The 14494-nt window shown below is 36.8% G+C and overlaps 1 protein-coding gene across 1 annotated transcript in view; it reads left to right on the top strand.

Annotated features, from left to right (window-relative positions):
• LOC126367986 (uncharacterized) overlaps positions 1 to 14494 on the top strand; it is an 85993-nt gene that overhangs the window by 9754 nt on the left and 61745 nt on the right. The window contains exons 2-3 of the mRNA XM_050011805.1: positions 4768 to 7133; positions 7487 to 7623. Of these exons, the coding sequence (XP_049867762.1) occupies positions 4768 to 7133; positions 7487 to 7623 (2503 nt within the window). The remainder of the gene's footprint in view (positions 1 to 4767; positions 7134 to 7486; positions 7624 to 14494) is intronic.

Below are 14494 nucleotides of genomic sequence, written 5' to 3'. Positions count from 1 at the left end.
ATAGTAAGTTATTGCGATTATCCCACGCTCTTCTTTAGCGTCATGAGACTCTTATTTCACATATTCCAACACTCATTGAAAGAAAGAAAAAAGAAAGAAAAAATATTTATTGATATACTTACATAGCACACGGCGTATTTTAAACGCGCGGACGACGTGAAGTTTACGCGCGTATACGCGATTCGATCGCAGTCTTGTAACCTAAGCACAGGCCGCAACCTAAGCGCATATACGCGCAGATACAGCGATACACAACGACCTCCGTGGTCCAGTGGTTGAGCGTTGTGCTCACGATCCGGAAGTCCCGGGTTCGATTGCCGGTGGGGACATATCACAAAAATACTTTATGGTCCCTAGTTTGGTTAGGACATTACTGGTTGATCACCAGATTGTCCGAAAGTAAGATGATCCGTGCTTCGGAAGGCACATTAAGCCGTTGGTTCCGGTCACTACTTACTGATGTAAGTAAGTAGTCGTTACATAAGCCATGTCAGGGGCTTTTGGCGGCTCAATAGTAACCCTGACACCAGGGTTGATGAGGTTCGTATCGCTTCAAACGCGCGTTTACGCGCTTTAAACGCGCGAATACGCTTGTATCGTCAATGTAAACGCAGCAATCAACATCTACGGCGCCGATGATGAAAAACGCGTCTTCTGCGCGTTTAAAATACGCCGTGTGCTATGGGCCTAAGTGATGGCTATGCGTTCAGAAATATTTACTTTTACTTGTCTCTCAATACTCGTCGAAGTGACATTTAATTATAAAATTGACAACTGAAGAGCCGCCGATCAATGATGGATTATACCATCCATCGTCAATAGTGTAACACTGCAAATTGTCTTTAGCCTTTTAAGGACTTGCCAGCTTCTATAACCAGCTATGGTGACCAACCTTGAAATTACAAGAACAATAATAATTATTCCACATAATTATGTCACATATTTCTCTTCAGTCACACACACATAGTGTAAATATTCATGAAGTTACCGAAAAAAATTTACGTCATTCGTTAGGTAGGTACCTATTTCAAACGTTTAAGTAGGTGTATTTTTTACAGCTTAACAAACTTTGAAGAGTTATTTAAGTAAACAAGTACATCATACATTTAGATCATTTGTAAAAAGATACTAGTTATGTCACCGCTATTAATGTTTAAATACCTAAGTAGGTCCCGCGTGATGGTTCAAGGCCCGATCTCCCTATCCATCCACAGGGAAGGCCCGTTCCCCAGCAGTGGGGACGTTAATGGGCTGATGATGATGATGACCTAAGGTACCTACTTAGGTTTCTCTTCCTTCTATAGTATTATTCCTTAGTCTATGCCTCTAACGTTATGTTTACTGAATCATTTATTTTATTGATTAAATGCAATGGGTCTTTGCTTTTCCTGTAATAAGTTAAAAATTACCTTTTTTGTTATAACATGTTCTAATGATAATGAAGTACGATTGTTATCAATTCCTTTCGCGTGTTTACAACAGGCAACCTTACAAGAATAGCAAGGTTAGGGATTATTTGGGGGTTTCTTGCCGTGTTCCGTTTTGTTTGATAAAATTGTATTCTTACATAATCAGCTTACCAAAGTACCTTCAGGTACCTAATTGCCATTTCGTCCAGTCCTACTTGGCTTCGTCAACGGAAGGGCGTGTGTAAAATACATCATTCTTTTAATTTGTATTGTCATTGACTTTGCGGTGTTTTAGGCTTCTTGTAACCTTCAGTATCATTTCTCTTGAGTCGTTTTTGTTGCAATATATTCATAGGAAGCAATAATCTCAAAAAGTACACATTGGTACAAACAGGGATCGAAGTCGCAACTTCTGAATCGACAGTTAATAGCTTATACGATACAACCGCGATGATGAACTGTATCTATCATCATCTGTGTGAATTTGTTTTGTATGTTGTGTGCAATAAAGTATATTTGATTTGATTTGATTTGATGAACTGGTTTACATCCATATAAGTACATAACACAGCAATAGATTGTCCTGTATTTTATTTATAACTGTTGTTGATATAATGTTCTTCAATCTAAGCACCTATTTATTATCTAGGCCTATAGTCATTAAAATGCTGTTAAGATATTTTCTTCCTGTGTCATACATCTCGACGTGAAGGTTGATTTGATCAACCACGTTACTGTATATTATTAGTAAGTATTTATTTCTTACATAGTGCTGATTTCGGCGAACAAAGCTGAATGCTATTTTAGTTAGACAACTCTAAAATTTTGTTGTCCTTTGCATGCGATAAGTGCAAGAAAGAGATAGGGCTAGTTTGAAAATAATGAATAACAAAACATTTTAAAAATGGAAACAGGAAGGGGATGCCTTTGCCCAGCAGTGGGATCTTGTACGCTAAATTAGATTGGAAATAATGAATAACAAATTTAGCGAGGGGAAACAAATGGAGAAGTGGGAAGTTAAGTATACTCTGGTTCATAAAATGATGGTCTCTCCTCAGCAGTGGGACGTATGTAAGCTATATCAGTTATGTTATTTGACATTGCGGAAAATAGACAGCTAAGTACTTAACAAAGGAAGGCAGAAGGCGGTTTGGGCAGAAGGCAAGAGGGACCAATGCTCTATTTTTCCCTAAAAAGTAAATACAATAACTTAAATTAGTGATGGATGTACTTAACTACTTATTTTGTTTATGGAGTCCGCATAGAAAGCAGTTGGTCTGTAAACAAAGATTTTATATGTAAAAAAGTAACGCTAAAAATAGGTACTTTACCTAACGAGATGTTCAGTCAAGTTGGAGTCCAGACACCAAAGGTAGGCGTAGGTGCGGGTATCTTATCGCGCGAAGTTAACGTGGCCAAACAGTTAAATGATAAGCATGTTGCAAACTCAGACAGATAAACAAAACAGGTGGGCCGGTTCACATCCATTAGACTGTTAGGTGTTGTGCTACAGATGATAGTTATCTACTATGGTTTGGGTCACCCCAGACAGTCCATACAAAAAATCTCATTTTCACCACGTGTCGACCGCTCTCCCTTACTCTTTAACGGCCTACGGTCATTTAGATTAAAGTACGCTCCCGAGGGGGTGAGGTAAATCTAGGTCGGCACCCGATACGAAATGGTACGGGGCGGTGAGTGACCGTAAGTACTATAATTATTAAGTACCTATTATTTTTTCTATGCCTGAGTATTCGCCTAGCTCAGAGACAATTCATAGAACCACTCTCACAATTATTATTGGTTCAGGTACAGGCACTAGTCATAATAAAAAATATCTACTTGACTGTTGATTTTTGGGTCTTAAAATGATTACTATTTAATAATTGTAGGTACCTATCAGATATCATTATCACCCATGGTATATAATGTTGTTGTAAGTATGTAATTGTTGGCGCTGTTGTGGTATAAGTTGTCGTGTTTTTTGTTCTTTCTATACACCTATTAAACATAGAACTGCTTATGCATATTTAAAAGAAATTGCAAAATACATTTACATAGAAGCTGACTGAAGCCTTCAGTGTGAGATTAATATCTGGATGTTTAAATCTTGAGAAACTTGCCAAGGTTTGTGTTTGAAATAGAAATATGTAATGTAATAACCGTGATAACCAAGTTAACTATTTAGGTACATACATATATAACTCAAAAAACTACTTAAATATTCTTCTAGAAAAAACTACACATTGTATGTACTACCTACTCACCATTATAATAACGTTCCTCTATACTTACTACATACCTTTACCTTAGGTCCGTCACGCAGGTTCGTAAATAATTCATATTATACCTTCATGCATGCAGCTTTACCTTATGATTTTTTATCGAAGATTCAAGTAAAACCGTCCAAGTAACATTGTATGTCAAGTGTTTCGTAGAAGATAGTATAATTAGTGGAGTTGAATGTTCTAATAAGTGCGAATGAGTGAGCTGGCGGAATCAGGGTGCGGAGACTGTACGAGTTGGGACACTGATCTATGTTCTGACTATTGTGTTCGTGACTTTGCGCTCTGATACCTGTAGATGTCTGTGGTTTTTCGTCTCGTTTCTTTTAGTGGAAATACAGATAGACAGATAAATACGTAGTAAAAAACTGGTACTTAAAATTTAGTGTATCTCTCAGGTGAATTAAGAATAGTAACAACTCGCCAGTTGACTTTATATCATTTGATCAAGCATTAGCGGTAAAAACTTCGTAACTGGCGCACGACTGTTGGCTGCACGTATTTTGTAACGTACAATGCAATTTTAAATTAAGTACATCGGCTGGTTTGATTGTCCGGGATGTTAACTTCATTGAATTGGTGAACAAAACAGCATTTAGCCTGTTATGCGCCGGCGCCGACACAAACATACGAGTGCAGGGCGGCGGCCGAGCGCGACGTCTCCTGAACCGTGACGACAGACAGTCAGACACCACACTCATATTAGTGTACCTTACTGTACCGCCAACTCCGGACTGCTTAAATTGTGAGCACTCGTGTAATTGTTATAGTTTTTATATTAATTAATGGTGTTCATACGTTATCAGATTCCGGTTTCTTGGAGGTACCTACATGTTTCGTATACTTTTTCACCTAGGAAAAAATGATTATTAGAGCCAATTTAAATCATGCTAGCTATTATAGAGTGGACATAATAGTGGCTACTGCGTGCTACTACATGTTAGTGACAATAACAATGACTTCATGTCCGTCCTTTGCATTTGAATACTCTGTGACCCGTGATAAATATGTATTACGTGTAGCGCTGTATTATTCCGTATTCATTGTCTTAACTATGTTATCTTCTGTTTCAGATCCCCATCGAGAGACATGGCAAACTACTGCGAGTGTCAGAAATGCGGGACACCTTCTCCAGCAACCAATCTAAACTAAAGAGCCTCGGCTCTGTGGACACCGGTGACACGTCTTGTGAATCCAACACGGATGGGAAAGGTGAAACGAAAGTGAAGGAATCAATAATCAAGAAAACATATGCATCACTAATACCTAAGATGAGCTTAAGTCTGGAAAAGGTTGTGGAACAAAATCCGAGAATACTCGATTTGCGTGAGAAACTTAACGAAATAACAAAGAAGCAGAAGAGTGTCGATAAAAAGACAAAAGGACTGATAAATGGTATAACACAGCAGCTAGTTGATGATAAAGACGTTGACGAGTCAGGCCCGTATAGCCTACTTTTTGATCTTCAAACGGATCCGTCGACGTCTTGTAAGGAGAGCACAGAATTGAACCATTGGTCATCAGAAAAAAATGTTAATGATATTGGTCACCAAAGTTTAAGTAAATCTACCCACTCTTTAAGAAGCGCTGACAGATTACCAAACGTTATTAATTTTGATGACAAGCCAATGAGAGAATTTGAATACTCTTGTGAAAATGAAACTAATTTTCCGGTTAAGAAAACTTTTAATACTCATTCAAGGTCCGATCTGTGCTTGCAACTTAAGTCGCATATCCCAAGTCGACCTTTCGAATCGAATCACAGTCCGATTGAGAATTCATTGCGAAACAACGAAGAAAATTCACTGGATGATAGTCTAGGCATTTTGACTCCGGATCAGATGGATGATATGTGTTACTTAGATAATACTTTTTCTCCAACTGTTGAAGGGCTGCCAATTTTCTGTAACAATGAAAATAAAATATCTCCTGATAATGGCGATACACCATCCACAGATAAGACTGAAAGTAATTCTGCAGCTTCGACAATACAGAATGATGGATTTGAAAGTCATGCTGGTAAAAAATGTGAGGTCATTGACTTAAAAAGTACCAATGATAAAACAAAAAATGAACTCGATGATGAAATATTAATCGAGAATACCTCACCCCGTGTTTCTAAAGAAATCTCTAGTTTAGACACTCACAATTACAAAGAAAATATAATAGAGAACGAAGAAATGACGTTAATGAAGGAAGATCTTTTAAATGAAGAAGAATTTATGCCTTCCATTCACAGTAGCATTTTAGAACCAGCCAGTTCTATAGCTGAAAGTACTGTAAACTTAGAGATACCTTTAGACTGCAAACATGAGAACCGCATTGTGGTTAATAGAGTGGAGCAAACTCCTTCACCTGAAGATTTACCTCTGGATACTTCTGATATCAATGGTGAGATAAGTACTTATTCCCAATTCTCTGGGTCAACAATGCATGATTCTCAGACTTATTCCGACAATAAAAATGACTTTACTAAATCAATGGAGACATCCAAAGTATCAAACAGTTTTATTACGAGTATCACGAGTATCACAAGTTTAGACGGTTATCAGGGTGATGGAGAAATGTCTAGACCAGTAAGCAGAGGAGCTGACCATTCCATTGGTCATCGTGAGGACGTTATAGAAATGGACTGGCAGAATGTTCCCGTGACCAGACGAGCTGACCCAATGACTGATTCAGATTTTTTCACGGAGAGCGATGCTGATGGGCTCGATGACAGCATGCAACGAGGTGACAGAAGAGCTCAAGTCATCGATGGTGCACTGTATGGTGGCAAGGGTGGTAATGGAAACCCACCGTTGATTGTGAATAGAAATGATGATTCTTGTATGGAATCCAGTGGAGTGTACACTGACTTTGAAAATCATCGTTCATCACCAGTATTCCTTAATGTTATCGATGACATGTCTCCGGAAGGATCCACGCCATCGACGCGTTCGGAATGCAGTCAAAAGAATGGAAATGCTGTAAAACCTGATTCATATTTTACTGTTGAAAATACTGAACAAAAAACTGAAGCACCTCATGCTATAGAGAAGGAGACTCCTAAGAATACAAGTAAGAGAAATTCATTAAACAGTGAAAAAGATGTACGCTGTAATGAAAAAAACAAGGAAGAAAAGAGGAGTTTTACTCTGAAAAAGTACAAAATGCCTAAGCGCGATGTGCCAAGCAAGCTAAAAAGCATGTTGGCCAGTAGAAAGACTGAAGTCGATACTAGTGTACAAAGTAGTCCAAAGACTGCTAAGAAAACAGAGAGGCGAGACAATTTCTCAAAGAAGAATTCTATAGATTTGAAATGTGACTACAAAACTAAGTCTTTCAAGGATATTAAGTCTAAAGTGGACAGTTCGTTCTCGCTGCAGCGGTCGCAAACGGCGTGTAGTGTAAATAGGTTAACATCTAAATCAACCAACACCAATACAAAGCCTAAGAGGTAAGAGACCTTTTGCTATTGTCTACATACATATACATAACCATTTCATTTGAAAGTTAATATAAAAATATTTTTCATTATTATTTGAACCCTGACAGAAGAGTTACCAAGTTGTTTTGTGAACCGCTTTGTTATAGTTTGTTAGCTTGTACGCAAAACGTATTCGGATGTGTGGATTACGTTATTATCAATTAGTTACATTTAGCTTAGCTGTTGGAGTAGGAAGCTCACTCCAGTACGCACTGTGTAAAAAAAAAAACAATATGAAACATTTTTTTTAAATGAGAAGTTCTTTTTCTGTAGAGAAGTTAAATGCTAGTAAAATACATTAACGAATTGTTTTCTGGTGGTAGTCGGCATATGCGTATGCGCATGGAGCTGGGCTCAGCGGCAGGCAGCGGCAAGAGCAGCCTGCACAGCTCACAGAGCGACATCAGCGCCATCAGCACCCCGCCCGGGAAGCACCCCACTACGCGCTTCCCTCTGCTCAGTAAGTACTTTCATCATTACTTGATCCCATTGCAATAGTATAGTGCATCTACTATATGACGATATGAAAGGTTTTTTTTCTTACCCGTTACAAAATTTAAAATAAGTATGTAAAGGTTCCCAAGAGATCGCGAACCTTTTGAATACTTTAAATATTTTAATGTGGTCATTAATATTGTTACATTAAGGACTGGTAAGAAAGGTTAAAGGTGCTATCTTAAAAGTAATTTGCAAAGCCGATCTTTTTATTATCTTCCTGCTTTCATTAAATAAATTTGCGATAGAACTGTATAGTTCTGTCCTTTTTGAAATGATAATTTGACTTTATAGCATCTTTTTCTATAATTACGTTGATGATTTAATGACCGGCGTCTGTGGTCCAGTGGTTCAGCGTTGAGCTCATGATCCGGAGATCCCGGATTCAAATACCGGTGGGGACATATCACAAAAATCACTTTGTGATCCCTAGTTTGGTTCTGATTGTCCGAAAGTAAGATGATCCGTGCTTCGGAAGGCACGTTAAGCCGTTGGTCCCAGTTACTACGTACTGATGTAAGTGAGTAATCGTTACATGAGCCATGTCAAGGGCCTTTGGCGGTTCAATAATAACCCTGACACTAGGGTTGATGAGGTTGGTAATTCACCTAAAAAACCCACACGACAGAAAAAGATAATAATATAACCTCGTAATTTAACAATACTACATGCAGTCAGATCATGTTTTTAATTGAGGAACTCCATTGCGAATATATGATTATATCTAGAGACAATCTCATGAGCTGTAAGTCAATTGCACCTATGTACAATGTTCTGAGACTCACGATTTATCTCCAACATTGTGCTAGGAACAAGAGGTAAATGTAGACATGTGGCAACATCCGATGATGAAACGTGTAGTGTTCGCTAACCCAGAGTTTGTTGACGGTTTCTTATTTACGCCATAAGTAAAATAATATTTACGGATTTCTCCTTTAGTTTAAGATGAAATAGTCGTACGTTTGTTTAGTTATTTGAAAATTTGATTACAATTTAATTAATTAAGCTACAAGCGTCGTTCTGACATTAAGTATACCAAATCCTAATGTTCTAGTAATTTCTATTCCTCAGTCAGTTTTGGTAAAAATTTCGTAATCTTATTTGTGAAAATCAATAGTTTTATCTGAAGCAAGATTGACAAGTTGTGTATCACCAAATAACTTAGGTATAAAGAGGACGTTAGAATAACAATCACGATCTAAAAACGTGATAATGATCACGAGTTTGAGCTATGAGCATCACAATATGGTGGGAACTAAATATACAGGTTTTATATTCAGGGATTTTCCATTCACATATTAAATACCTATATTATATTATTGAACTAACAGGTATATTAAGAATTATCTAATGTACCTAAGTATCAAAGCCTTTGTTTCAAATGTGTACCCGCATTCAGCAAGATGATTATAATGTTCTTATTTATTTAAGTGTCTTTGAAATTATTCTAGTAAGTTTCATTGTCAATGTTTCATTTGTTAGAACGCACTTGATTAGAATAAATAGGTTAGAGTGATTTAAAGTGATTAGAATAGTTAGGTACGTTTACAAGTACTTTCTGACCATTTTTTTTGTAATATATAATACATACTAATACACTCGTCATTATATCTATTTACACTGTTATCCGTACTGGAATTGGAGTAAAAAAATGATGGGTTAGAAGGGAATAAACACACTTCATAGCAAAAACGTAGAAGCGCCTACTGTAATGTAATAGCAATGTTGCTGTGTTACAGAATTGGTCGATTCACAATATGAGGTGTTAGCGCTAACGTAAATGACGTTAACACGACGTAGTTGATGGTGAGTGACGTAACATGCGTCGAGCAATTCTAATCGATTTACTTACCTGATAAACACTTTAGTTCCATTTTTCCATGTCCATGAATATGACAAAATTGAAGTAACAAAGTAAGTTACTCCAAAATATAATAAAAACGAGAGTGTTGTGCAGACTAACTTTATTTTATTCTTAAGTTGGTAATACTTATCCTCTCATTTTATTAAAATAACAGTAGGCTAGTTTCCCACTAGTCAAATCAGTTGCTTTTTACTAAATGTCAAAAGACGAAATTACTATGGAATTTGGTAGGGAATTTGTATGAAAAAGCACTCTGTGACGTCATAGAAAAACGTGATAACATGTCGGACTTATTATTACATTTTTTTTCATTTAAAATCACATATAAGTAAAGTAGAAAAAAGAAAACATTTTTCGTTAGTTTTAGATAAGTCTTTATTTAGTAATCAGAATTTCATAATTTATTTTGAACATAGTACACGACCCAGTTTTGGTAAGATCATCTTTTTGGGGACCCCTGATTAATTTACCGTTGTTGCTATCTGTAGTTTTGTGTTTGCAGCACATATATTTATTATATCTATGTTGTCATTCTCGTGTTGTAAGTTTGTGCAAGAAAGATTTATTATTATTATTAGGTATTGTATATTGAGTTTCAAGGTAAACCTTGAAACTGACAGAGGGCAGCAATAGATGTCAGTACTATACAGAGGAGTCCTAGTACGGCTTTGAAATAGAATACTATATGGGCGCCATCCCATTCGAGTCAGACAGAGTACTGCTAGGCACAAGGCAAGAGGGAAACCACTGCTTTATTTTTCTCTAAAAAGTAGCATGGAGGATGTTACATCTACAAGAGCGTGGCTCTTAAATTAGTGATGATAATTGCAGTTTTGGTATAAGCACAGTACACCTGCTGTTTTAATTAAACTTTGTAACGTTTGTGTCACATTGCTCTGAAAAAAGTGTCAGGCATTTGTCGGTAAAGATAGGAATTACAATTCAATCCATGATTAAGTATATAAAATGTTATAATATTAATATAAATAGTAATTCTATTTTCTAATGTTGATTTGTAGCTATATTGCGCTGAAAAAATGCCCTATTAATAACCAATGCAACAGGGGCACAACAAAAGATAACCAGCAAGTTTCGCTACCTGCAAACCCTGCTACTGCATGGTTTCTGGGTGGAACATGCTCTTCGAACGTCTTTCTATTTGCATCAACTTCAGAGTTTAGATTCTGACATTATATTCAACAAAATATAATTTCTTACCTTTTATTAGACAGATTTTCAAATCGGTTTAATTTTTGATTTGTTACTTTTTGTAATTTAAAGCCCCTTAGTATACACAACAACACCCGCATCCGTCTCCCCAAGTATTCGCATCAGCACCGTACTCCCAGGATCCATACCAGCATCCACAGCAGTACCAGCATACCCTCAACTCCCACCAACACCAGCCGGCACTTGCATCCGCAGCAATGAAATGATATTTAATGGCTTCATGTTGTCTACTAACATTGATAAGGGGTTCCTTCATACAAAAGACATCAACAAGTTCATTGTTTTTTTTTCTAACCCCAATAATCTTTTTTTTGACCATAACTTTGAAAGTACTATGCTGACTTTGATGGAAGTTGTACTATTCTCTAAGTTGAATAATACTTAGGTAAGTAATCCAATAATAAATGCAATAAAATTTATAGTTTCTGATAAATACGTGGAATAGGTTTCTGAAAATATACGTAAGTACATACAGATTTGTGAAATTTGGCACGTGTTTAGAACCCCACATGAACTAACAAACGAATATTGTGCAATTCCAACAATATTACACACAAGCGGGTCAAATTGATAACCGCCTTTTTTAAAATAGGCTAAAAACAATTCAATCACATTATACAATTAGAGAAAACAATACTGGGCTTAGGTCCCCTAAATGTGACCTGGCTAAAATCAGCTGTGTCAGTGTGAGAGGGGATGCGGAGGTCAACAACGTGAGCGGCACCGGGAGCAGCCGGGACCGGGACCGCATGGCAACTGGCTACTGGCATTTCCTCTCGTCCGCTTCGCCAGTCGTCGGTGAGACGCCACGGCGCGCGCCGTCACCGCACTCGCCTCCTGCCGCGTGACGTCAAACTTGCACCGCGAAAAATCAATGGATTCCCCACTAAGGTTAACCGCATACCGCATTTTCTTTGCGAAAATGTGCCATATGCTAGTGAAGTGTTGACAATCCCGAACAACCAATCGATGACAGGTTAATCCACTATAGCGTCGTGTGAACGGATTACTTTAAAGTACTTATTTAGTGTGGTGTCATAATTTCAGTTACTTTGTTTACTTATCGTTCAGTTTTATTCGTTTAATTTTATAGTTTTATAAGCTGATCAGGTATTGTTTTTTCGTTATTTGATTTGACGTTTATTTAGTTCGTAATTCGTGTGTCAAAGTTGGGTTGAGGAAAGTTCGCATTATCCTTATCGCGACAGTTATCTACGTGTTCGTTATAATTTTCAGCGGTTCACTTGTTGAATTATGCAACAGTATCGGCAGATCTTTTACTGTAAATTTGTGCATTGGTCTGTTGCTGTTAATTATATTTATCGCTTTAAGTTCCTATAACTTACCTTTGACTGTCCTTCATTTTTGTGTGCCAGTAACAACTGGTTAAACAACTCTTGTGCTAACCAGCGAGTGTTATTTTAAAAGTAAACAAGCGTGCACTCCAGTCCAGTGGATGTCACCTAGATTCTTGGCGCGACTTAAGCTATTTCATAATCGAATATTTCCAGTCAAACTGTCTGATCATCGTCGTGTTTTTAGTCGTGAACGGTCCAGTAACATTTTTTGCTGATGTTTTGTGTTCATCTATGATTTTAAATTTGTCTTCTTTTTGTTTTTTTTTTTCTAGTTTGAGTCCCATTTTTTATCCCGGAGCACGTAAAACTTGCTTAGAAATCGGTTTTTAGTTTGACAACATACGAAATAAACCGTTGCTTAACAAAAGTAAAATTAAGATAAATCTGTGCAACGCAACGTTTCAAAAACAATTGACAATCAAGTATACAATATGCAATTAAGGATTGTAAACTGCAGGGCCCTATTAGCAAACGATTATTCAATGACAGACGTTACATAAAACCAATGTAATTCATTATTAGACACAATGGAAAATAATAGACCAAATGGAGAAAGTACGAACGCGTGCCCGCATGCAACAATGCAGTAGGTACCAAACTTATAATTAAATTGCAATTTCATCGTTACAAACTTGCACCTAGGTATAATATAACCTATATTTTCACTTTAACATTAGCGGATACTAATATGAAGTTTAGAATACAGTTTTCTTATTATAGAGCAATATTGTAACATCCCAAGGAAGTCGAAGTTTTCTTAATGGCGGACGTTTGTCCCCGCTCTGAATTTAAATGAAGTGATAGAATATTAGATAAATATTTATAAATATAAAACGACTTCAAATAAAAATTGTGCGTTTTTAGACTCAGGTTGCGACAGTTGATGTTTGCTGTAGATTACGATTAAGAGGAAAAAGAATGAAGGGACGATAAGCATCGTTAATGAGAGAACGGAGATAACAAATCGTCGTTCTAACGAGAAAAGTTTGTCGAACAATTGTAAGTAGCGGTGATGGCAACTGGATCTAAAGTCGAGAGTATCTTGCTGAACTCACCTTTCACCGTGACACTGCACACGCAAGAAGTAAATGTAATAAAATCTTTAATTGATAGACAACGGACGGATAACTGCTCGGTTTCGAAAGCATGAAATTGGCAAAGAAACGCTAGATCTTATAATCTGCACGAAAAGTGTAGAACTATAGGTTCTATAATTCAATTCATTAGGCTACTTTTTTGTAAACGTAAAGCATAAGTGTAACACTTTTTTCTGTTGATTCAGCGAAAGTAAGTTTGCAGCAGCAAAATAATAAATAATTTTAAATTTCGCATTACGAAACTGTTGCGTCTGCGTTATCTGTGCTGATTTCTAATGTTTTATAAATGGTTATTTCATTGGTGGCAGTAAATTGCATCTTGCTGTTTTGTATTTTCATTCAAATCACCAATTCATTTAAGTTTACACAGATTTATTACCATTTGCTTTTCTCGAGAGTTTTCCGCAGTGTTTTGGTTGAAAACACTAGTTTAAAGCAAACTTTCTGTTTTTTTTTTTTAATTTAGTAGAAATAATGAGCTAACTAGAAGTCAGTCATTTTATCTAATGAACCATGTCAATAGGCAGTGGATATCGAGATGTGATCTAACGGTTTTATAATTTAGGGTTCCGTGATCCGAGTGAGCTAACGTACGAACTTGCGCAAAAACTCCGGCCAAGATACAATCGATCCGTTAACTGCGCCAAACACGATTCGCAAAACGCTCTTTTGGTTTACGGCTTTTATTTTCACGGATGACAAGACACTTCATCTTCGTGAATAAAAAGATACTACGTGCGGTCATCTAAAGCATTGGCTGCCTAACTGTGTATAAAGGTTTATACGAGTAGGTTTCTTACAGATCTATTTTTTGTTGGTTTTAACAAGCATTTGTCACTTGTTTATTAAACTTTACTGCTTATTTTCATTCACTTTGTTGGTTAATTGTCAAATGATTCCATTAATTATTTTCATATTTATATTACTAGTATAGACATAGGCGTTGTTCCGATGACCCAATGGTTATTTTTGCAATGTCAGTCGACGTCAAGTTTTTGCTTAACCAAACAGTGAATGAAATATTGAACATGATTGAATTGCGAGTTACAGGAAAAAAATACATGGCTCGTGACATGCTAAAGTTTCTCTGTTTCTTTGGCTACGTTTCGCAGCCCAAGTTCTCTGCGTGGTTTGGGAGGAAAAGGAAACTTTAAGTGTTACATACTATTTATCTTTGTAGGTTAGCTATCTTGTAAGTCTGCATTCCCCAACTGGGATTTAAGGCGTGAGTTATAATGTGAATATGTATATAGAATTGTCGGGTATAAATTGACTAGTATAAAATGG

Source organism: Pectinophora gossypiella, chromosome 7, assembly GCF_024362695.1.
Source record: "Pectinophora gossypiella chromosome 7, ilPecGoss1.1, whole genome shotgun sequence".
NCBI lineage: Eukaryota > Metazoa > Arthropoda > Insecta > Lepidoptera > Gelechiidae > Pectinophora > Pectinophora gossypiella.
The sequence above is the reverse complement of the archived record's forward strand: the minus strand, read 5'-3'. Positions and strand labels throughout refer to the sequence as shown.